Source organism: Anopheles coustani, chromosome 2, assembly GCF_943734705.1.
Source record: "Anopheles coustani chromosome 2, idAnoCousDA_361_x.2, whole genome shotgun sequence".
NCBI classification, from domain to species: domain Eukaryota; kingdom Metazoa; phylum Arthropoda; class Insecta; order Diptera; family Culicidae; genus Anopheles; species Anopheles coustani.
Window position 1 is genome coordinate 79,013,979 of NC_071289.1, and position 24,584 is coordinate 79,038,562.

The 24,584-nt window shown below is 44.6% G+C and overlaps 3 protein-coding genes across 8 annotated transcripts in view; 2 read left to right on the top strand and 1 right to left on the bottom strand.

Annotated features, from left to right (window-relative positions):
* The window catches only part of LOC131265768 (serine/threonine-protein kinase mig-15), a 43,642-nt gene extending 27,556 nt beyond the window's left edge, over positions 1-16,086 (top strand). The window contains exons 9-19 of one of the 6 annotated variants that reach the window (XM_058268072.1): positions 578-598; positions 2,083-2,528; positions 3,463-3,694; positions 6,676-7,749; positions 10,727-10,855; positions 12,749-12,997; positions 13,095-13,250; positions 13,323-13,493; positions 13,561-13,710; positions 13,798-14,007; positions 14,098-16,086. In XM_058268072.1, coding sequence (XP_058124055.1) covers positions 578-598; positions 2,083-2,528; positions 3,463-3,694; positions 6,676-7,749; positions 10,727-10,855; positions 12,749-12,997; positions 13,095-13,250; positions 13,323-13,493; positions 13,561-13,710; positions 13,798-14,007; positions 14,098-14,271 — 3,012 coding nt within the window. In that variant the 3' untranslated portion in view covers positions 14,272-16,086. The remainder of the gene's footprint in view (positions 1-577; positions 599-2,082; positions 2,529-3,462; positions 3,695-6,675; positions 7,750-10,726; positions 10,856-12,748; positions 12,998-13,094; positions 13,251-13,322; positions 13,494-13,560; positions 13,711-13,797; positions 14,008-14,097) is intronic. The other 5 variants (XM_058268073.1, XM_058268074.1, XM_058268076.1 and 2 more) reach the window with 5 other exon arrangements.
* A 4,503-nt stretch (positions 16,087-20,589) lies between these two features.
* LOC131263409 (peptidoglycan-recognition protein SC2-like) lies at positions 20,590-21,159 on the bottom strand. The gene has a single exon (XM_058265604.1). The coding sequence runs from the start codon at positions 21,157-21,159 to the stop codon at positions 20,590-20,592; it is 570 nt and encodes a 189-aa protein (XP_058121587.1).
* A 2,394-nt stretch (positions 21,160-23,553) lies between these two features.
* LOC131263335 (peptidoglycan-recognition protein SC2-like) lies at positions 23,554-24,123 on the top strand. The gene has a single exon (XM_058265520.1). It carries the CDS (start codon positions 23,554-23,556, stop codon positions 24,121-24,123), a length of 570 nt encoding a protein of 189 aa, XP_058121503.1.
* Positions 24,124-24,584: the final 461 nt, after the last annotated feature.

Genomic DNA, 24,584 nt, shown 5'->3' on the forward strand with positions numbered 1-24,584 from the left:
CAAAATCACCAAATTATATGCAACTTATTATTTAAAACAAAAAAAAATGTATAAACACCTATCGGCACTGTTTCAAAACTAGCAATAAGCACCGATATACGTAACACAATGGACACCTACTACAACAAGCACTTACACACAAAACGAAACAAACAAAACAATTGACACGTATCTTCTATAATTCTGTTTGTCCGACCTTTGTTTCCTGTTCGTTCGCTAAACATTGTTTGTTCGTTCGTTTATTTAAACATATATTCCAACAACCAACAAAACCCAAAATCTGTAAATATGATGAATTTGGCGCTGGCGTGGGTGCATTCGCTTGCTCCTCACGCTCCGTGTGTTCACTGGCCACTTCACTGGTTCGCGAACTGCACTAACTACCGGCTGGCTGACTGGCTGCGTGTGGCGCCTGGCACACGTACGATTTTGCACACGATGAAACGACGTTCCCGACGATGATGGCCGCGCCCGCTCCTTCGCTAACGGCTTACTGCGTCCTATTGTTGCCTCACGCAATACGCACAAACAAACAACACCAAACCACGGCTATCATCTTCCTCCTTCCTGCCTGCAGCTGCCACCGAGACGACCAGAGGTAAGCCCCGCTATCGACACTCGAATCGCTTCTAAACCATCCTGCGCGTTCCCATTTCTGTCCGTTTTTGTTTTGATGTCGCTTTGCTCTCCTTCCTCTGCACTGTTGTATCGTCTTTTATCTGTTGTCTGTTTGTTAACGCTTCCCGCTTTCTATGTACGTTAGATATATAAAGCCTATATAGCTCTAAAGTTATTTGCGATATACCTTCTATACCACAATTTTGTTACGATAGTTTTCGACTTTTGACGATAAGGAAGGTGTACGTAGACGACATCTTCGTCTTTTAGCGTGAGAGAAGTGACGATGACGACCTTCAAAATACAACTGACACAATATTTTTACAATGCTTGCTATACTCTCTGGCGTACTGACAACAAATGAAGTTACGAATCATTCCACTTTTCGATCGTTGGACGTGCGTGCATTCGAGTGGAATTATTAATCCTTACGTTCTCTGTAACCCTTTTCCCCCCCCTTTCCAAACTTTCTGTAAAAGTTATGCTTCAAAAGAAGATGTGTTTTGGTTTTTAATAAATGCAACGATAAAATATCGTGTTGTTTATGGATCGCTTGCAATGTTTAACCCGCAGCTCTTGATTTAACCCTCAGTTTCTCATGCCATTTTTCTAAAAACAAACTAAAGAATCGATAATGAAATATCATGATTATTTCATCTGACATGTGCATCCTGTTGAACTAATAATAACATTTATTAATGTGAGTAGGTTACATTAATCTAAAGCATTTTCTTCGAAATTACAAAACAGTTTAACCAAATGGATAAAATAGATTGTGTTTCGAAAACAACAACTGGATTATACAACGCGATTCTATTCGCGATTAATTTCTTCTTATGTTTCATCTTTGAACTCTTTCGATTGTATCCTTACTTTGTGTTTTACAATTGAAAGTATTGATTGTGTTTTGCTTGTTGTTTCATTGTTCTAATAAATAAACAAATCGCTGAAATTGATGAAGTAATCGCTTTCAGTAATGAATAATTAACTCTAGAAATGCTCCTAACATATAAAAAAAACATTCATTGCTGCATAATTATTTGCAGCCAAAGTTTGTGTGGCCTATGCACACGTACACGAGAGTTCAACATTAATCGGTGATCTTTTCTACCATTTTTTTTTCATTTTTTCTTCCACCCAAATATCCCCTATCCTAACGTCTTGTTCAAACTTCCACCGAATAAATGCTGGTCCATGGTTTCGAAATGGAACTGAATCCCTTGTTTTTGCTACGGGGAAATGGCGGATGACGATGATGACGAACAACAACCTACCTACCTCCTATCGATAATGGACTTCGACACTTATATTTGACAAAATGGCAACATGAAAAACAACCTTCGTATATTCCCTCTCGATGAAATGGATTGATTCGCACTGATTCCAACATTGCATTGAACACGTAACGCAAAAATGTCCCCACGCACCACCATCCGTCTCGGTCGGTCGGCCCCCCCAAAAAAGGATTTGGATATGCTGGCCGCACAGCTTAATGAACTGGGCGTCTCATCAACCTCCTCCTCCTCCTCCCCGCAGCAGTCGCAGCAGGCGCAGCCGGAAGCGCCCCCGCGGAACAATCGGCCCCAGCCCGGCCCGCCAGTGCCCGGCGGTGGTCAGTCACACCAGCAGCAGCAGCAACAGGTCAGTGCAGTCGGTGGCGGCGGCGGTAGTGCCGGCGGCGGCATTGGTAAGTCGCCCGCCATCGCCCCCAACGGCAACAATAACAGCAGCAATGGGGGCGGCGGGGGCAGTGGCAGCGGCGGTAACATCAATAACAATAACCATCATCCGCAACCGATCAATCCGCTCGATCCGATCGAGAGCTCCGACTCGGACTCGGAACCGGAGGAACCGAACGGCCGAACACGAAACGACGGCACGCTTCTGGCCAGCGATCCACCCATGCCACTGTAAGTATGCGCACGAACTGTGGGCCCGTTGGCCGGCCCGCACGGAACGACAGGGCTGACGCACTCGGTAGCGTTCTTCAGCTGTTTGTTTACTGGCAACGTTCTATTAAGTGCGGCAGCCTTGTTTCAATTCCAGCAATTTGTTGTCTATTTCTGTTAGATTATTATTTTACGAGTTTTTAATGGAAGGGAAGGCGAAAAGCAAGGAGCGTTTCATTCATCATTTTAAAAGTCATTCAAATCATTGGTTTTGAAACTTGGCATTGTTTCACCATGTGTTTTGAACAGTTTCTCTTCTTGTAAAATGAGGAAAATGATGTTGATTTTTTTTGTTTGATTTCAATATAAACAATTAACAATCATATACGTTAATAGTAAAAATGGAAAGTAAAACAAGTGCCATACTTCAAATGCAAAGGTTTGATATTACGTAAAAGAATAAAGAAGCTTCTTCTTTCTTCTTCTCATAGTGATAATATTCTTAAATCCATTGCGATCATTCGCTCATCACTAACGAATTATCATTGTTGTGTCTATCTTTTTCCTTTCTGCCTTCAATCTCTCTATATCGATCCATATCCAATCTACTGTTTTTTTTATATTTTCTCCTCTAAACACTCATTGATTTCTTTTTTTTGACGCACTTTCAATACCGGATGAAACTTATCATTTGCGTTTGACACTTTCCTCCTTTTGATCTTATCTGATTCGTCCGCATATATTTTTTTATTCTCGTGCACTCGTGGCTTTGCCTTCCTCTGGCTGGCTGTGTGTCATCCTTTTTTTCCATTTCTTCATACGAACCCATCCTCCCGTCCGCTTATCCCGTCGGTTTGTTTTTCGCCTCTCTGTCCTCTGTTTTGTTTTTCGTTTTCGTTTTTGTTTTTGTTTTGGTTTGGATTTCCGTTATGTTCAGTCCCGAATTTTCCTATAGGACGGGCGGTTTGGGAGTGCTCGCCGAATCCGACCAGAACAATCAGTCCACGTCGAGCACGCCGGGCGGCGGGGGTGGCGTCGGCGGTGGCGCCGGGGTCGCCCTGCCGCCCACGAGCGGGGGCAGTAGCGGTGGCGGTGGCGGTGGTGGTGGAGGTGGACCCCCGAATCGACCGTTACCTCCCACACCGGACGACGATGATGCGCAGGGCGACGGGACGCTCATCAAGCGGGTAAGTTTTTGCCTACAGATTGTATACATTAGCGTCCCTTCTCTTTTTTTTTCTTTTCATGCCCTCCAATCTCTGTGCTATCAGAGGCAGTTGGTTTTAGTTTTGCCACCCTTTCGCTATGTTTATCAGTTGTGTTCCGCGATTTCTGCGTGTTTCGTTTCGATTTGCTCCTTTTTACTCTCTGTCATCTTTGTGCCAACACATTACTATACACTATACATTTGGACGGCCCATGAAGAACATGTCTTGGTTTGGTAATTGGAAGTTTCTATATTTTCATGTTTAATGATTTTGAATGCGGTCATCGATTGTTGCCATCTCTTTTTGTTTTTTGATCTCTCTTCATCGTTATCGAACGAATGTTATTCCCTGTTATAACACTATTACCCTTTTTTCGATTTGTGTCTGATACATCATTTAATTTTAAAAGTATTCATTTCAATGTTTAATTTAATTAATTTTGAACAAATTTCTACCAAAATCATCATCACTAGTTAATAGTGTTTTCGAAATCCAACAACTATGCCCTTTTCCATTACTCGCCTTGTTTCTACTTCAGTACCATTTTGTTTGCCATTGTTCGTTCTTACCTTCGTTTTCACCCGTTTGCAAGTGCAAGTTCCAACCTTATATAGTTTACTTAAATTGCATTCGTTCACTATGTTAGACAGCAGACTTTTGGTTTAAAAAAAAGTGTATGTATCTCGTTCATGATACGTTCCTTTCTCTTTCTCTTTCTCTCTTTTTTATCTGTCCTGACCACCAACCCACACGCGGGGGGTTAGATTTTCAATCTAAAGTGGAAAAATTTCGAACTGCAAACCGTGAACTGTTTAGTAAATTGAACTTTTTTATCATTTCACTTTTCTGGTCGCATTATTACTATCTCGAGCAAAATATTATAGAGCATCTTTTAATCTTTTGGCATATTTACCCCCGTTTTTCGCACCTTAGTTTTTTTTTTTTTGGTTTGACAGCGAAAATTTTCTGTTATCTCCTCCCTTTCTTGGTACAAATAGTATTCTCGTTCTTACTTTCTATGTTTCCTTCGTTCGCTACTTGGTTGGCCTGGTAGAGAGTAACGTTGTCACCGTATCGTTATTGTTCGGTGACCAGTAGAACAGGGTTCAGTTGGTTTCTGGTTACTTTTAAAATGTTCATATATTTTTACCGGTTTGTTGTACTTTTGTATAAATGGATCAGTTTCTTACTTCTTCGTTAACATGTTTCCTGAGTTTTTATTTAGAATTGTTCTTCCTACGAAATTATTAGCTGGTTGGTTACGGTTACATGAAAAAATTGTCATTAGACCTCAAAATTAAAATATGATCTCTTTTGATTTTACCTTCCATATCCCTTATCCCGTTGGTTGATTTTGGTTATTCTACTTCAATTGGAACATTTTGACGAATAACGATCAACATGGACAACCGTTTTTGTCTTCTTTTCATTTTGAGATATGCACGCTTCGTTCTTGTCGTTCAATTTTGGGGCTATTGAAAATGTTTCTTATCAAACAATGTTCTACTCAATGTGCCTAGTTCAAGCTCGACGGCTCAAATCTCTGCACTCCGAGCTAAATTGCAAAGAAAAATTGTTTTGCTTACATTATTAATCCACGCTGGTCCTGCGATTCGTGGTCAGCTTCTTCACTTGAGAAACGCAACTTGCCGCTACGCCGCTTATACTGACTTTTCTGTCACGATAAATCGAGATAACCAAGTTGTTATACCAGTCATCCTCACACTCATGACACACTGCTTTCCATATAATGCTGCCACTGCTGGTGCCGCCGCTCCTCCCTGCCAAAGATCCGGAGCCCATGAACAGCTCCTCGCCGAAAGTGTCAGTGTTGTTCCTTGTTCGTTTCGTGTAAGCTTGCTTAGTCCCGCTCTGTGCCATGCCCCATTCCTGTTCCGAGTGTCGAAACAGTGCGATGCAAATGGTAGTGGTTTTAGGGGTGAACATGTTAGTTGCTTGAAGAAATTACTTTTCGAAATTTATTTACTTGCTGAACTTCTTCGCTTGTTCATTTGTTTTTTTTTGTCTGACGATCACCCACCAACATTCCTGGGGGTTTTGATGGATCATGCTAGGTGTATGATCGTTTACAAAATCATATTTCCACCCTCTCGGTTCATGAAGGTTCAACCTACAGTTGCACAGTTCTTATAGCCATTAGAATGATCGGGATCATACAACATACTTCCATAAAACATATCAAATTCGTAGTGTAGTGTTGGGAAATATCATACGGATAGGATTCTGGGACCGATATGAGTCGACTCGATCAGTATTTGATCACAAATCCAAGTGCCTCAGGATCCGGATTCACGATGGGGACTCAAAACCCCTCGAGAGTCCTTTCCGTAGATCATATTTAACGCGGTTCTAGTGTTCACAAATTGAACTGCATCATCAATCAGTTATTGCACTTTAGGCATTAGATGTGTTTTTGTTGCAATATATGCATCCATTTCTTCCATCATTCATCTGTTTTCGATGTTAGTGTAGCGATCTTAAACTGTTTAGCTCCGCATCCGTCCTTAAACTGCCATGCTGTCATGATAATCGCTTTACATAATGTAGGTGCATTATTTTCTATACGTACGGCGGAAGGTTTCTCCCAAGTGCATTGTAACACCGATTGGTCGTGGGGACACGGAAGGTTTGGGCGAGTTGTGTCTGGATCTATGGTTCTTCGCTCCTTTGGTCATCCATCATTAATTGTCGTGCTGTGTTCTCACATTCCTCACATCAGTAAACTCTAGAACCGGTGGAAAAAGCACAACATGTCACACACATTCTTAGATGAGCCAAACCCCCCTTACCGTTCCCCTTCCCCCGGGAAGTAGACGCAGCGTCCGAGCATGTAGTAAATTTTTGGACTGTAGTTTTTAAGCAATCATTACATTAGCCTTTAGTGTACCAATCGACAAACAAACCAAAAAACGTTCGCCCTTTCATATCGCGGCCGACAGAACTACGACAATAAGTCATCCTCGTCGATCGGCACGGCCACCACGTCGTCCGGCTCGACGACGCAATCGGAGAGCGACGAGGCGATACTGCGCGACTGGGATTTCGAGCGCTTCTTCCCCGCCAACGAGCGGCCCCGGCCGTCCCAGCGCCACTCGATGTCGGACAAAATGTCTTCCTCGGCTGCCGGCTCGCCGGCTGCTTCCGATCCGAACGGGCGCTTACGCGTGCTGGACCATAAATCCCGGAAGGAACTGGTGAACTCGGCCTCCTCGGTTAACCTAAACCTAGCGTTCGCCGAGAAGCGCAAGGTGGAGGAGATGAACAACAAGATTCGGCTGGAGGAGCGCGTCAAGAGTGAAATGTTTGCCCGCCAAATGAACAAGACCCCTTCGGTTGTGCCCAGTGCCAATGGCCAAAAGGGGGCGGCTCAATTCGCTCCGCAGCAGCAGCAGCAGCAGCAAGCGTTGGCTCATAAACGCCAGGAGTCGGATTCACGATCACCGCTCAACTTTGCCCGTGCGTTCCGGCGTGAGAATTCGGACTTTTTCCCACTGCTCAAGCGCCACTCGGCCATCATGGGTGAGCTGACGGCCGGAGGTTCGTCCGATGACGGCGGGAAGCTGATGCCCCCGGGAGGAGGGCTCGGACAGCAGGCGCAACAGCAGCGTTCCAGTGCCATCTTTTCACGCAGCAGCCGCAACAAGTTCGAACCGATACTGACCAACTTCTCGCTGAACAATCCGTCCGGCAGCGACGATGAGCGGCGCTCGTCCCGCGCCACTCCACCCCGTCCGGGGCAGGCCACGGCGGCGGCGACAGGAGGTGCAGGATCATCTCCGGGGATCGGTCCCGATGTGGGTACCGGTGGCAGCAGCAGTAGTAGTAGCGGCAGCGGGGGCACCGGAACCAACAACCATCAAGCGCATCTTCGACAGCAAAGTCCACTCGCTGCTACTGGCCGGAACATGGATTTCCTGCGGCCGCGTCGCGAGAAAACCGAATCTGTTATCTTCGTTCGCAATTCACCCAACCGGCAGCAGCAGCAGTCTTCACTGCTGTTTGACGGTTTACAGGTAAACACACACACACACACACAAACACACATACACACAACCCACAGGATAGGGATTACAAAGAGTAACGAGTTGAGCTAACTGGAGAACCGCGTTCTTCTTCATTCGGAGCGAGTTATCCTTGATGAGCAGCAAGCGTACTCCGAGCGATCCGGGTGTAAGCAAACGGTCCCCAACGGTCCCAAACGGGTAACTAAAACAATGGAAGAATTATTAATGTTAGAGAATGAACAGGACGTACTATTACGTCGTTATTGAAAGACTCTTCTACGTCAATTCAAACTGTGTTATGTTTTATAGAGATCTTATTAAGGTCCTCTTTGATTCTCGCGAAGTATAAAAAATTAAGTTGGGTAATTCAGATTCAGATTGATAGGATTTGAATGATTTTTCGCATCGATTTGGAGATTCTTGAATCTTGGAATGAGTGATTCATGCATCTCAAAGTGTCATGATTCATAGTTTGAATAACAGATAAATGAAGCTCCAAAAGTAACCAAATTAGGAAGAAAAGACCCTATTTTGTTGTTGCTTCATCAAAGAATCATGAAGATTGATGATTCATCAATGTTGTGAGAATCGAGTCCTCAGAGATTCGTGAATCAATCGGAATTAATCTGGGGTGAAAAATAGATGTGAATGATTCTCGTCAAAAGATTCATTAAAAGCTAAGACTCAACCCTAGTACAAATTCCATTGCTTTACCCCCGTTGGTGCCGGGAACATCGATTGCATCCCTCCCCGGATTGCCCTCCGGGTATGAGTGCTGCTACGATCAGGATTGTCCCAATTCACAACTCCTCCCCTCGGCAATACCACACGTCAATTGGAACGAATTCTTCCTGTCCAACCGGAATCCTCCATCCACCCCACACAAACACACACGACGCCCGCCGTCTGCAAAGAGCGATCGACCACGATTTACCTCAAAATTCCAAAATATGTGCCAGTCTGCTGTTGTTGTCCGTTTTGTAATAACAATACGTACGTGTGTTTCTAACTTGTCCCCAGTCCCATGTGTTTCACTCGCTCGCTCCTGTTGACTCATCATCAGTGATAATAATAATAATAATAATAATAATCTCCATTATCATCATCATCATCATTATCTCGAATGTGTTCGCTGCATGAAAAAGAAAAGAAGATACTGCTGCTGTGTTTGTATTGCGTTAGTTTAGCAAGAAAATTGAAAAAAATCATTTTCGTCTCCTGCGGAAGGAGCCAAATCGATCCAAAACAACGTTCTCTTCTATAGTTTAATATCGTCGAAAGTTCTCTTTGGCAATTTAATATTGGAAATCCCCTTTCTAACGCACAGTGATTAGATCATTTTTGATACAAATGAGAGCCAACATTCGATGCTTAAGCGGATGTTTTTATTTCACAATCGTTCTCGCATGGTTCACTAATTTCATTTAATAAATTTCCTACTTTTACCAGCTTTTCAGCAGTTTTATTTCAGGCGATCGATTTTCGTTAAGCGATTTACAGCAAGAAAAAAATGTCTTCATATCAATTCACACTCTATATTATTACCAGGTTTTGTAGACAGACGATAACCCTTCAATCTCATACGCAACATTGTACCGTTAGTGAGGATTGTAAATAACTGCATGTTGTGTGTTGTACTGTCATGGATTCCAAAATGATATTGCTGCTCCCTGCACCCTGTTTATGTTTTAAGCCACCCCTTGTGACATGTGTGCCCACGTTGTGTGTTATGGTTTTTCTTTTACTGTATGTTTGTTACTACTTTAGATGACTAACACTCAATAAATATGTGTACAATTATATGTTCCCCAGCCCCGCCTGTACTCACGTTCTGTACAACTACTAACCACTATCACGAATCACTACCGTAGGGTGAAGAGGGCAATTTTGTATGGGCTATGATTGGAAAATGCATTTTTCTCTTCCTTGCACCCGGGGAGGGAGGGCTCCGTCAGCAGCAATGCTATGGAAAGTTAAACTCAATCGATTCTTGTGTCGTTTCAGCGATATGTTGTTATCCACGAGGAAGCTTCAAAACTTTCATCACCTTTGTGTTAGCCCGGGTTTTGAAGCGGGGTTTGTTGACAGGGGTGTCCCGGTGGGCCTAGCAATTGTGTTCTTCTCATGATCATACCCTTCAGTATCCAACGAGATCGGAAGCCAATTATTTCCTCGAAGTTCACAAACCAACCCTCCAATGTATCTTTCATAGTACCACAATAATCACACACTTTGTGTGTGTTTCAATCTGGGTTTGAGGATGTGCTTAAAGTTTTGTCGACAGGAGAAATGAAAGCACCAAAAATAACTTTTGCTCGTGCTTTGTTTTCCATGTGCAACCACAATCTTCGTTTGTGAGATGGCTTGAACAGAACAAAACCCCAAGTTTTCTGTTTTTTTTTTCCCCGAATGAATGACCGAAGCGTTTTTAAACTCATATCTCACATGCCCCCTTCCCTGAAGCTACACGTAACTGACCCATTAATTTACATTGCATACCGTTGTGTACTACTCTTTCGCTTTCGTTTGTTTTATACCTTACATCGTTTCCTTTAAACCCGTTTGCCTAATTTTACGCTTCTACTACCACCAACCTCCTCTCTCTAGTGCCACAGTAACGTTCTAACGATTGACATTCTAATGGCAAATGCACTCAAAACTTTCCTCCCCCTCTCTCTCTCTCTTTCCTCTACTTCTCGATTCGTTCCGATTTCGTTTCCGTTTGCGTTTATCGTTTTCCTTATCGGAGATCTATTTTATCCGAAGTTACCAAAGCAATAATGTTGTTTTATAACTTTTGTTTCCTTCCTTTTTCTCACTGTTCTTTCACACCATTTTTCCCGCCATTTAGTCGATTCTTTCACCTATTCGTTCTGATACTACTGAACGTTGGTTACTGATGATTTTTCTTCTTCTCTTCCCATTTTGTGAACACGTGTGTTTGTTGATTGTTCTTCGTTACGGTAATACCACACTTCGCCACCAGAAGAACCGTTCCGGTGAGAACAGCAGCCTCGGTACGCCCGGTCAGCGAACGAGCAGTGTCCTGCCGGATCTACTTAGTCAGGCATCGCCGGCAACACCACCGAGACATGACAAATCGGCCAGCGAGGAGGTGAGTTGTTGGGTTTTGGGTTCGGTAGGTTTTCAGCATTTCGCTTCCCACATACGCTTCCCCCTTACGCCGCTACCCTTCCAGCCGATCCGACATTTACTAACAACACGAAAGAAATATGACACAACCACAAAGGGTTCCATCCATTCAATTTCCTTTCCCGGAACACCATGTTCGGCACAGATTCACACCTTATCCCTATGCTTTAATTTATCCTTCATATACACCTCTTGCCTACCCTCTGCATTATTGAAATCCCATCCGCAAAATATCATTGCTTACGATCCTGATGGAGTTTCGTTTAGTACACACCTTCCTTCCCCATTTAAATGCATTTGGGGCTCGTTTTTGACGGTGGGTTCACTCCGCGGTTGCTGGTGGCAATGGTGCGTCGTTACTGTGTGTGTATGTCTGTACCCTTGTGTGTTGCTTTTGACTTTGACTATGAACATTAAAATTTGTCCAAAAAACATTCGAAGATAGTTTATTGCCAATTGATGGCTATCCTGGAGAATACATTTTTGTAACGATGTTTCTCTTCAAATTAATTAATTTAAAAATTGTAAGTATCTATCTTTCATGATGTTGGATTTAATGTATTGTCGACTCATGCAATCTAAAACGCTTACCTAATGTTTCCCCCAATTGGAATGTTTTTTTATGTGAGATTTGACACGCTTATTATTTCATTTGCAATGTTTTATTGTAAATATACTGCATTTAATTTCCCTTAAAAAATACTCTTATTACCACATCTCACAAGAGTAATTTTTTTATAAATCTGTTCAATGTAACCGTCTGGTGATGGAATCACCCTCATAGCATTTGGTTTTGTGCTCCTAAACAATCTCTCCCGAGTTGGCTTGTTTTTTTTGCTGTTCGAAAAATCTAAACAAATTATGCTTCTTAATTATTGATGGCTCAAGTTCTACCACACTCTGTTGCTTCATTCATTTCGATGCTTTGTTGCTTTGTCGATCTAAAACATAACAGCATTTATTGTTTCCGTTTTCTGTTTTCTTCATTTTTTTTCTTAAATTACTGTTAAACATTTATTGTTTGTACTAATTTTATTTTCTTTTACTTTTATTTTACAAAACCTTACCTGCCTTCTCTCACGCAACCAATACGTCATCTAAACATCAATTGCAATTGAAACGAAAAAAAAAATGAATTAAAACGTAACAAAACTTTTATATTTATTGAAAACTACCTAAAACACTAAATACCACCACCGCCATAACCCGATAACAATTCGATACGTAAATTCGGAACCGGTACGCGCAATACCCCCACCGGGATTCGAAACAGTACCGGGCAGCCGTCAGCTCCTCCATGGCCGCCTCCCCCGCCAGCATGCAATCCAAGTCATTCCTTCTTGCTCAGAACAGTTCCAACGTAACCAACAACATCAGCAACAACAACAACGCCATCGTCATTGGCAACCCGGGGGCGGGCGGGATCCGAGGCAACAGCTCCTCCTCGCCCCACTCGACGGTGTCGAACTCATCGTCGTCCTCCCGCAACAACAGCCCCAACCACTCGATTAACACTAGACTCCTAAGCAGTAGTAGTAACAACAGTAGTAGTAGTGTCGTGGTCGTCAATCATAAAAGTGTCAATAACAATCATTTACTACCTCCCTCCTACCACCACCATCAACAACAACAACAACAACACCACCACCATCAATACCACAACAACCATCATCAACTGCATCATCTGCATCCTTCGTCGGGGCCGCCTCCGTTAACGTCGTCCTCGTCTTCGTCCTCGCCGATGGCGACCATGCCGATGCATCTGCAACATCATTACCAACAACATCAACCACAACAACAACAACCACAACAATCGGCCCTTCCGGTGTCGCCGTTTTCGCTCGCCCTACAACAGAAGCAGCGGAGCTTCCTGACGTTTGGCTTTGGCGCCCAGTCGGACGGTTCGGCCGCGTCCCGGCGCGAGAGCCACGTGAACGTGAACGTTACGCCGACGTCGCACGATGCCGCCAGTGATACGCCCGAGATTCGCAAGTACAAGAAACGCTTCAACTCGGAGATTCTCTGTGCGGCCCTGTGGGGCGTTAATCTGCTGATTGGCACCGAGAACGGGCTGATGTTGCTCGATCGTTCCGGCCAGGGAAAGGTACTATATTTGTTTTTCGGATGGTTATACAATCTTGAAATGATCGAGCGTTTTGACTAATGCGTTATTCTCCTAATCCGCGCAAACACACACACAGGTCTATCCACTGATATCCCGCCGGCGGTTCCAGCAGATGGAGGTACTCGAGGGCCAGAACATCCTGGTGACCATCTCGGGCAAGAAGAACCGGGTCCGCGTGTACTACCTGTCGTGGCTCAAGTCGAAGATTTTGCGCACCGATGGCCTAACCGACGTAAGTGGCACCGAGGAACTTGCCGTTTCAAGCTGATACATTTCCTATCCTTCTGCCTCTCCGCGTGTGTAGCAACAAGTGGAACGCCGCAACGGCTGGATCAATGTCGGCGATCTGCAGGGCGCCGTACACTTCAAGATCGTCAAGTACGAGCGCATCAAATTCCTGGTGATCGCCCTGAAGGACTCGATCGAAATCTACGCCTGGGCCCCGAAGCCGTACCACAAGTTTATGGCATTTAAGGTAAAACGAGTGTAAAGAAATTGAGAAAATGAAAACTAAGAAAATCTGTTGTCCCCTCCCTTTGCAGAGCTTCGGTGAGCTGATGCATCGTCCGCTGCTGGTCGATCTGACCGTCGAGGAGCAGACGCGGCTGAAGGTCATCTACGGCTCGGCGGAAGGCTTTCATGCGGTCGATCTCGACTCGGCCACCGTGTACGACATCTACCTTCCTAAGCATGTGAGTTAGCGATCCGTCATTACCGTTTGTGTCGTACCATTGTCGCCGTGTTTCAATAATGGCGCTCTCCGTTTGCCTCCACAACAGACTCAGGGTCCAATTTCGCCACACTGCATCGTGACGCTGCCAAACTCGAACGGCATGCAGCTGCTGCTGTGCTACGACAACGAGGGCGTCTACGTCAACACGATGGGCCGGGTGTCGAAGAACATTGTGCTACAGTGGGGCGAAATGCCCACCTCCGTGGCGTACATCGGAACCGGACAGATCATGGGCTGGGGTAACAAAGCAATCGAGGTACGTGTCCCTGGATCTCTAAGGGGATATAAAGATCACGGTTAGTAAACGTTCCCTTTTGGTGGTCGGTGGTGGTTCCCCTATTTCCAGATTCGTTCGGTCGAAACCGGCCACCTGGACGGTGTGTTTATGCACAAGAAGGCGCAGCGTCTCAAGTTCCTGTGCGAGCGGAACGATAAGGTTTTCTTCAGCAGTGCCAAAGGCGGCTCATCCTGTCAGATCTACTTCATGACGCTGAACAAACCGGGCATGGCCAACTGGTAGATCCCGCACATCCTACCCCCCGCGGTCAAAGCGGAGAAAGGAGTGGAGGATAAAGCGGTAGGACGGACAGCAGGGTGAGTGGCAGCCACGAATCAATGATGCGCGAATAAGGAGCGCAATAATATTAGCAACAGTAGTAGCGTGGTTAGAGGAGAAGTGGTATAGCATAAACAGAAACGACAGTAGAGAGAGAGAAAGAGAGAGCAAACAGATAAATGGAAGCAGCAGTAAACACACTATATTATAGCCGTAACGTAAAACTGACGGGATGTAGAAAACGATTCTTTCAACACAACAACAACAACAACAACAACAACAAATCGGAGCACATTATTTCACAAGTATGTGCCGTTAGGTAATAGTAAGAAAAAACAAGTAACATTAGCAAACGCGTTCTGTTGAAGAAGCGCACATCTTTCCACCACACGCGGAACAGGAAACACAAGTATACCCCTCCTGGCTCCCCAAGGACATACACAATCATACACATTCATGCAAACACCCTCAGACACACACAGTAACATAATTGAACACATAAATCGTAATGAGCAGGAAATCTTTTTACTCTAGAAATAGTAGCAATCATGTAAACTAATTATTAGCAGCAAAGTAAAGAAGAAAAGAAAACAAGATAGCGAGAGACGCCGAGGCACAGAGTAAGAGAGCCCACGAAACAAATCTTTTTCGCAAACAACAAACGCACCCCCAAAACGAACAAAACACACACGATCGATCCGGTCGGTGGTCGGGTTGTTGGAAAAACAGTCTAGACTTACCAAGTAGATAACGGGAAATACACATATGAAGTGCACTGGCAAGGTAAGGTAGAAGTAATAGTGGACCTAAGGAACGATTTTACACACCAGCCAGTGTTTTTTTTTTTCCTGGTAACGAGAACGTTTAAACGAAATCTTGTGAAAAGTATCTCGCTGGTGCGCGGCGTGTTGGTGGCAGGTTGCTTCCATTTTAAACCGTTCACACTTAGGCCTCCTCCTTCTCCTCCTCCACCACGTCACGTTGGTTTTTGGGATAGCATTTTCCCGTGTGTAGAGGGAGGTTAGAAAAACGCATTTTTTAAACGAGCATCATCTCCCATCACAGGGCGCGTGGTATATATTTATTATTATCATCACGATTATCGCCCCCGGCGTGCGGCGGTATCAGGGGGAGATAACGAACAACCGACTTGAAACAATCAATTATTAACAGAAAACTTCGGGACTCGAACAAAGCAAAGCAACCCGAGCAAAAGCAGTATTAATCGATTAGATTGGCTGACATTAAATTTCATCGGTTTACCATGGCAATGCGTTCTCGATCGAGAACCGTTGCTATGGGTTACGGAAAAGAAATCGATCACCAGCTTTTTCGATTAACGCTGCTCGGGGAAAGATAATGGTAAACAGATAGTCAAAAAAAAAAAAACGTGTCGCGTGCGATAGGAAATGAAATGTTTTGAATAGAACGGCGTAGGTTGGGTTTGTGAAACAGAAAGATCGTGCTAAACAAAACACTTCCCAGAAAAGACCTATCAGCGGGAGAAACCATTTTTCTCACGAGGAATCTGAAGAATCTAATATGTAGGAAACAAGTCGCTAAAAACAACGGCAGGGCATTTCAATTACGGCCGCCGAGGTGGAGTATGTCTGGCAAGGTCGAAGAAGAGCAGAGGAATTCTGCCAACGAAGAAGATGATGGGTGGATGGTAGATTATGAGAACGTTATGCTTTTCTGTCGTAGCATTATAATTTGTTGATACTCTGTCCTACATTTTTTTAAACAATAAATCAATTTGAACTCTCTCGAAGGATATAACACACTATATGTATTGGATGAAGAACAAATAAACAAGTAATGGGAAAGCCACTTTCCCCGAACCATTTAGCTATATCATAGTGAAACACGCCATCATTTTTCAGACTTAATCAAAAAGTAACAACCACTGCTAATGTAGAGCGACTACTACACACGAAAAGCACACTGTTGCCTCCAAGCCGTCGTGCTCCAAGATTAAGAGTTTTCCCATTTTTTACCTTTCATATACGGTTGCGAACGAAGTTGCAGCGAGAGGAAGGAAGAAGAACAAAGCTAAAACACGCATTAAATATACACTCTGACAGTCTCTGTATTCTATTGTAATTTAACTCGTCTATGGTTCTTACTTATCGACTATCGGTGCATAACACTTCGAACGGCGGGGGCATTCGTTTGTACACGTCCCTTTTTTTTATTTAACCCTTCCCGCCCTACTGGAACCGCGAACGACGAATGGAAGGATTTTTTATACAAATACGATCGGACGACGGGAAAACTGTTTGTAAAAGGGAAAAGACGATCGTTTACACAGAACAATCTAACCGCCTGTTTTACATACCAAGGCGAGAGGGTTTTGTGCGTCAAATGTGACACTTCCGTGTGCTTTTGAACACCATCTAGAGCATAAGAGTCAGAGAAAACCCGTTTGTGGCCATTTATCTTTCGTCGATAGAATCATTTACCGTACCATCCGGGTCATGGTTCGTTTACATTGGCTCATGAAACGCAAGAACGGTATCGGTATAATGTGATTATTTAAGACGCGTTTCTTTTATTTTACAACCTTTTCACTTCTTTTATTGTAACGGTCGTTCGTGTGCTGTATTTCCTTCGATCAAGCAATATAGAGTTTATGATACATCCCCGGCAAAGTGCATCAGTTTTAAACGTGAAGTGCGAATCCTCGGCGAACAGTGGGGCAGTTTTGGCAGTTGGATCAAAATGGTATCTTTCCAGCTGTTCGGTTGATGGAGGAAATGTAGGGGAACGAACCAGGCCTTGGGAATACGGATGAATCGAAGCAATGATCGCGGAGAATAGAATGGAAGGTTCGTTTAAACTTTTTAAAAGTATATTTCTTTTTAGTACGATCTTTTTCCATATACAATATAACAATGCATATATCTACACACGGCGAACAAAAACACAAACACACACACACACACTTCGTAACGGTATCGAGAAGATAGTATTTTATTTTTTCTCACTTATATAGCTCGAAGTATAAATGCGAAAAGAAAACAGGAGGACCCCGCAAGGAGTCGGATTATTGAGCCAACCTAGTGTAATGTGTGTCGGTTTGTTTGTCGGTATGCAAGTAAAATGCGATCAGAACAAGAGACGAAACGCGGGCACAAGCATAAGTGGGACATAAGAAGAGAGAATTTGGCTAGGGATTAAACTGCACTTTGAGGATAAGGAGAAAAAAATTAACAGAAACAATAGAAGAAAATGAGCAGTTGGTTGAAGGAGCGTAACGGTTAGGCGTATAAGCAGTGAACAAAATATATATACCGAATGTGAAAACTAACGGCGGGAGTAGTGTTCACTATTGGGGTAACTCGATCAATCTTCCTGTAGGATTTAGTTTAATGTGGTTTAGTTTTTTTTTTTTTTTGGTTTTAAATCCCAACGTTTTTTAAAGCAGCTTAAGCAAACAGTGAGATGACTGCTATTGCTCCATTAATGATTCAAGCGAGCGACGGGGATGATGTGATGCAAACACAAGAAAAAAGTCACATAAACACTAAACAAATCGACAGACGAAACATCCAAACACACAAACGAGTAAACGACACTCTATCACGAAGTCATGCTATCTCTCTATCTCTGTTTTTTGAATTAGCAATCCGTAATACGTAGCCTGTAAGATGATTTGAACGGAACACGGAACGTAAATTGGGTAGTAGTTTGTGCATGATGCAGCCAGTAAGAAGTGCTCGCGGAAGCTGTTGCGCGGAGTTTGGTAAGGCAGGAAGCAGGAAGTGTGTGGGGTTTGGGGGAGGGAAAAGATATTTAGCTAAGATCACCTACGAGCGGAAGGCCAACCGCGAAGAGACCGAGTGCAACAACAAAACAAGCAAGCAGAAGCGATACGACGAATGAGTATATATGTGTATAGAACAGCTGAGAGTGAAGTGAAAATATAAAATTATCGGCAAGAAAAAGCAACTTGAACTTGATGGTTTTTGGGGTAGCGAATTTAATTGAAAAGTAAAGAAAATTAAAAATGATCAAACTTATCAAATTTATCTATGAAGTCTATAGAAAACCTTTTAAAGTCCCCCTTAGCAATGTTATTTTGTGAAAAGAAAGCATTTGCCTTCTAAAGTATTTTTTCCAGAAGAAAAGTGTTGCATAAACTCCACGTAAAATGAATCTTTAAACCTGAAGGAAATTGATAAAGCCCAAAGTTTGCCGAAAAAAATATGGTAAATTTGAAATATTGGGAGTAATTTAGTGTTTATTATACTTTTCCAAGTCCAAGATGAATAGTTTGATGAAAGAGTGCAATAGATGCAACTTTCAGGACGTGGGCATGAACTTTTCCGGTTAAGAGAAAGCCTCCTGCAAAAGCAGTTTTGCTTTTGGTGCTTCTTTTTCGGTGTTTTTTTCTTTTGGTATATGCAAAATAACCGACGAGGAGGAAGGAAGGGAAATGAAACCAACCAACCGGTGTTATGGGTCAGTGGCCACGATTTTGGCAGAACCGGTTTAACCGGTGGATGGGTTTTTAGGAGAGAGCTTTTCGCTGTCTTTGCCATTTTCGTTCTGCAAAACTCGGGTTTGGTGCTTGCGGGTTTGCCTTCCACTACTTTCACTTTCATTGTCTGTGACGAGAACTCCCAGTTTTTAAATCATTCAAATTTAAATCAGAGCTCGATTATGCAAGCCAAGTTCCCATGTCGTTCGAAAGAGAATGTTAGATTCTTGTACTAACTTTTTCTGTTTGTTTAGACATTTAAAAAAATAGCACATAAATTTCGAAACTGCAAGAAATAATTCCCGCAGTAGAAATCAGTTAACTGGTTGGTTTCCAGTACCTTTACCCACGGATTTCATCAGCGCTTCCTTCCGGTAAAACCATATCTGTCACCGTATCGTAGCAATTAGGTGTGTTCCGACCTGCCAGAGAGGTGCATTCACGGGAGCAAAAGAAAACGCGATCCACAAAAGGCAAGGCAAGGCAAGGAAAAAAGCAAACCCGCTCCGATCCGCAATCTTTTTCCGATTGTTGATAGTAGCAACGGCTGGTCCGTGATCATCGTGCTCCATGGAGGGGGGGATGAATACTGCTCTGTTCCGTTTGTGCGTCAGCTTCGTCATCCCAGTGTCGGCGCGCGCAGTTTCGAGAGAACCGTCTAGCGTGACAGTACGAGATCACGACCGAAGTTCGCTGAAGTGCTCTCACACAACGCGTGCGCAACTCCACGTGTCCGTGACCGTGTAAACTGGTTGATCTTGAAACACACTCCAGCGTCATAGAATCGATCTGAAGCCGTACCTGGTTATTGATAAAGGGCGTTGGATATTCTGGTGCTCAACCTGCTCATCACCACCACCTTTTTTTACCCGGACCATGAGTGCTTTGCGGCGTGTTCTAAAGTTTCTGCTCGGCGCGATCTTTCCAGCCACCACCCCGCGATCAGGTGCTAATGCGGAAGAATGCCAAACGATCGAGCGGATTGTTGGAGTACATCGGTTTTCGTAGGACCGCTGAGATATACATCCGTCTATGAATGTGTTAGCATATAATTTATAAATGTAGTCTTCAACCCATGCTATTTGGCAATCAAAACAGAAAAAAAGACAGTGAATAGATAATTCTTACACCACCAAAACCACGCGCTGTTCGTGTTTTTCTAAGCACCCGAACCTTACAGACCGATACCGTTGTTTCTGCTTCTGCTGTCGATCAATTGACCTCCAGGAACTATACTTAAACAAGTCCTTGAAGTACCCGATAGAAGTAATCCTTGATGTACATATAATTGTCGGTTACGTTCGAAAGGCAGGAGTAAAGAATGTTAGAACCAGTGAAGGCAAACCAAAAAGCTGCTCGCCTTCATGCCTCTGCTGGAACACACGGTGGTGGTACGCTTGGTTCATATCACCGTGATGTCATAAAGCGAGTGCTTGGATGATTGTAAAACCAATATTTTTCACGGAATGTCCTACTGTTGAACATCTGTTAGCCTACAAGTGTAACTTTTTTTCAACAAGCAAGCCAACATATGTTGTTGTTTGTTGCCAAGGGAACAAAGCATGGATTGAATGCAAATGAAGTAAAAAAAAATATTTCTAATTTTTTTACAGTGTTTTTATTTTCAGAAGTATCTCTGTTTCGTTTTGATGTATAAAACACATCGAAAATATTTCAACTCCTCACGGACAGGCGAGGAGAGAACGTGCATGAAATCCCATCGCAGAATAAGAAGCCCATAGTCGGTATCTTGCTCTACAACAGTACGTTTATTGGAAGGACATTGATCGCAGGGTTGCTTAGACGTTTGGGTTGAAGCGCGCCCAGTTACGGATCTCGTTGAAGAAGGCGTTTCCGGGGCAGGCGGTGGCCACGGCCTGACGGTGTCCGATGAGCCAGTAGTTGGAGGCGATGTGTCCGAGCGACACGCCGCAGCTGATCAGCTGCTGGGCGGCGTTACGGGCGGCGGCGTTCGGGATGCCGTTGGTGAACGTTCCCATCACTCCCATGCCGACCGAGCGATCGTTGTATCCGGGCGCGTGGGCTCCCTGGCGACCCCAGCCGCGACCCTCGTAGGCGGCGCCGTTCTCACCGACCAGGAAGTTGTAGCCGATGTCGGCCCATCCGTTGCTGTTCATGTGGAAGTTCTGGATGTTGCGCATCTGCGTGGCGCAGGCGGCGTCCGTCGTGCAGTGCGCACCGGCGGTGTGGTGCATCACCACCCACGGGGCCGGGCGGATCGGCAGCTGGGCGGTGGAGGCGGCGCGGGCTCCCCACTGGGCGCGGGTCACGATGCGCGGGCACTGGGCCGACACGCTGGCCAGGCAGGCCACGCTGGCCACCAGCAGAACAGCGGCGAACTTGTTCATCTCGAATCCGGTAGATGGGTGTGCCGTACGTACAATTTCAAATGGTCCCGAGCTCCCAATTGTACGCCGGTTTTATAGAACACCTCCCCCCGGGGTTCCCTTTTGCCAGCTTTTAGCGCCAGATATCGAACAGCTCGTGGCAGTCCCGCATCTAGAGCGTGCCGTGTGAAAATGGATCGATTTCAAGTCACGCTATATTTGGCAATTTGGAGGAAAGCAAAAGGATGAAGCAGAAAACTCCAACCTTATCGCGCCCGCGGATCAGCTATCCGATTAGGTCGTTAATCGCCCAATTGCTCCCGGGACTCCCGCGAGGACCGTAAACACGGGAACCATCTTTCACGCGCTACCTCACAACGTTCGGTTGATAAGCGGCGATAAGATACACCAAGCTTATGACGTTAAAATTGGTCTAGATTTCTTCAGACGATTCCCCTTATTTCCTTCCTTTTGGTTTGTTTGATTTAAAACACAACAGGGAAACGATCTAGAAACTGCCACTGATACGACGCGGACCGGTACGATGCCGTAGGCCAAAAATAAACGTGTACTGAGCATGTAATTTCGTTTAGCAACACGTGCCGAACATGGATTATTAGGATGTTTGCAGAACTTTGACTACGACCCTGTATGTTTTTCTTTATCTACCAGCGATATACTAAAACATTATCAGAGCGGTGTACTTTACGTTCGTTACTTCCTGATATAGATGCTAGGAACAACTCTCGTGGCGTAGAAAAAGAACTCAGAAGTCCAGCAAAGAATGTATTTTCCAACACCAGCCCATGTAACCGCACAATGCCATGGCAACGGAAATTTGGTTTGCTGCCAATTTTATTCTACTGAACACTCCGATTTGGTTAATTTGGTCTTGCTGTGGCTCTTTCGGTTTATCTTTGACTATATTCCAGAGTTCTTGCTTAAGAAAATTACGTCTCGTGTCAAAAAAACGGCGTTAAGAATTTTCAAGTCAAGGGCAACTAAGATCATGGAAATCTATCGATCCATGAAAGGTTTTTCCATTGTAAAAGGGCGTAAATATGTCCATTAGATATGCAGCTTTCGTTGTCAGGTCAATGAGAAGGCTTCGTTAGGATCAGGCTCCGATGAGATCGATCTAGCAATCCAGGATCTGTACATCGACATTGGTTAGAAACGGCTTACTAGATCGCACAGAATCAAAAATTATGTAACAGTGAGTCAGTTCGAGAAACCCCGTTTCCCATTTTCCACGATGTACCGAGGAGTGTGAAGTACCGCCTTCAAGAGCAGGTCGTCTTTAGTGGCATCGTTAATTGTGGTGCTTCAGATTTTAAAGTATCTGGTTGTAAGAATTAAACGTACTTAATAAGTGAGTTACATCCAAAGCCAGTGTGCAATTGAATGTTCCAATTATGTTTCCTTGCTACGCTTTCTTGCTTTAATAACCATTTCGAACATGCTAAAAGAATGTGCATGTGTAATCTTTTGAAAAGAAAAAAAACTACTGATTTTCCATTTACCAGAATTGGTGTTTTACAACCGACCAAAAATTGTCCCATTTGTGCTCCAGCAATCTTTATATGCAAACTGTATGTTCACCTAATCTTAGCTAAACTGCGCAGTGATGAAGCGTTTTTTTTTGCTTGGCTTGGCCGGCTTGTTCGAATATTTTAAAGTACGGATTATCATAATTCGCTTATCGGTGATAAAGTGAATCAATTCATCATCAACTGTTCCATCCTTCATCGTTGGCGTCACCCCTTCCCGAAAACCGACCCCGACTCCGCGTACACTATCTTATCGATTTCGTCTAAGTCGACGTCGGCGCACATGCGTTGTTGTAACCAACAGATGGACACATTCCGAGGTGGTTAGATTTACAAGACCCACCCCGTGTAGTGGTGGGGGTGGGGAGGGAAATGGTAAATAGCTTTGCACGGGGATTCCTTTTTGTTTGCTTCCGATGAGTTAGAGCGAGCCTGCCACCTGTCTGTCCGTCGGTCTGAGGTCGCGCTTCGGAACACCTTGTTTCTTTTCTACCGATGGGACGACGAAAGGTCGGAAGCAGCCTCCGCGGGAGGACAACCCTACGACAATTTGCTTGGGGAAATCCACGTACTTATCATGACCCTTAGCGGGGGCTGTAGAGAGGGGGGAGTTGTGCGTAATTGATATCGATCGAGGTGCGCTATTTGGGGGTTGGATTTGGGCTGATTTTACAACCGTACAATCCATCGGCCACCCTCGCCCGGTGAGAGTGTGTGGTTGGTCGGACTACGGACCACGATAAGGAAGCAATCTTTCGGCAGCTCCTAACGCGGTTGCGTTTTGGGCGACGATAAGGAGGATGGCCGGTATAAAACGCCCCCGTAGGTCAGCGCTGCTTCACTCAGTTCACAAGGAATCACAAGGATGAACAAGTTCGCCGCTGTTCTGCTGGTGGCCAGCGTGGCCTGCCTGGCCAGCGTGTCGGCCCAGTGCCCGCGCATCGTGACCCGCGCCCAGTGGGGAGCCCGTGCCGCCTCCACCGCCCAGCTGCCGATCCGCCCGGCCCCGTGGGTGGTGATGCACCACACCGCCGGTGCGCACTGCACGACGGACGCCGCCTGCGCCACGCAGATGCGCAACATCCAGAACTTCCACATGAACAGCAACGGATGGGCCGACATCGGCTACAACTTCCTGGTCGGTGAGAACGGCGCCGCCTACGAGGGTCGCGGCTGGGGTCGCCAGGGAGCCCACGCGCCCGGATACAACGATCGCTCGGTCGGCATGGGAGTGATGGGAACGTTCACCAACGGCATCCCGAACGCCGCCGCCCGTAACGCCGCCCAGCAGCTGATCAGCTGCGGCGTGTCGCTCGGACACATCGCCTCCAACTACTGGCTCATCGGACATCGTCAGGCCGTGGCCACCGCCTGCCCCGGAAACGCCTTCTTCAACGAAATCCGCAACTGGGCGCGCTTCAACCCGAACGTCTAAATACAGCCCGTTTCTTAATTTAAGCGAATCAAAGTACTTTTTACTTCCCGAACTCACTTGATGACATGACTTTGTGACCCCATTTTCAGTAACGGTTTGAGGTGAGGTTTTCAAAAGTATTTTATTTTACTTTATCATGTTGAACCTATTCTGAAAGAACTGAAAAAATCTTTACTTCCTAAAAACATTTGATGACACGACTGCTTACACACTTTCAGTAACTTGTTCCGTTTGAAGTGTGGTATGTTGAATTCTTTTATTTTATAATATTGTTGATGATTCTCGAAATTAACTTTACTTCCTAAAAATACTTGATCGCATGACTTTTTGTACCCATTTTCATTAACTTGTTCCATTTGAGATAAGGGTAGCAAAATGCTTTTATTTTGCATGGTTGATTACTCTCCAAATTAAAATGGCGTTTAATCTTTTCTGAAAGAACTTTACTTAAAAACCTGAAC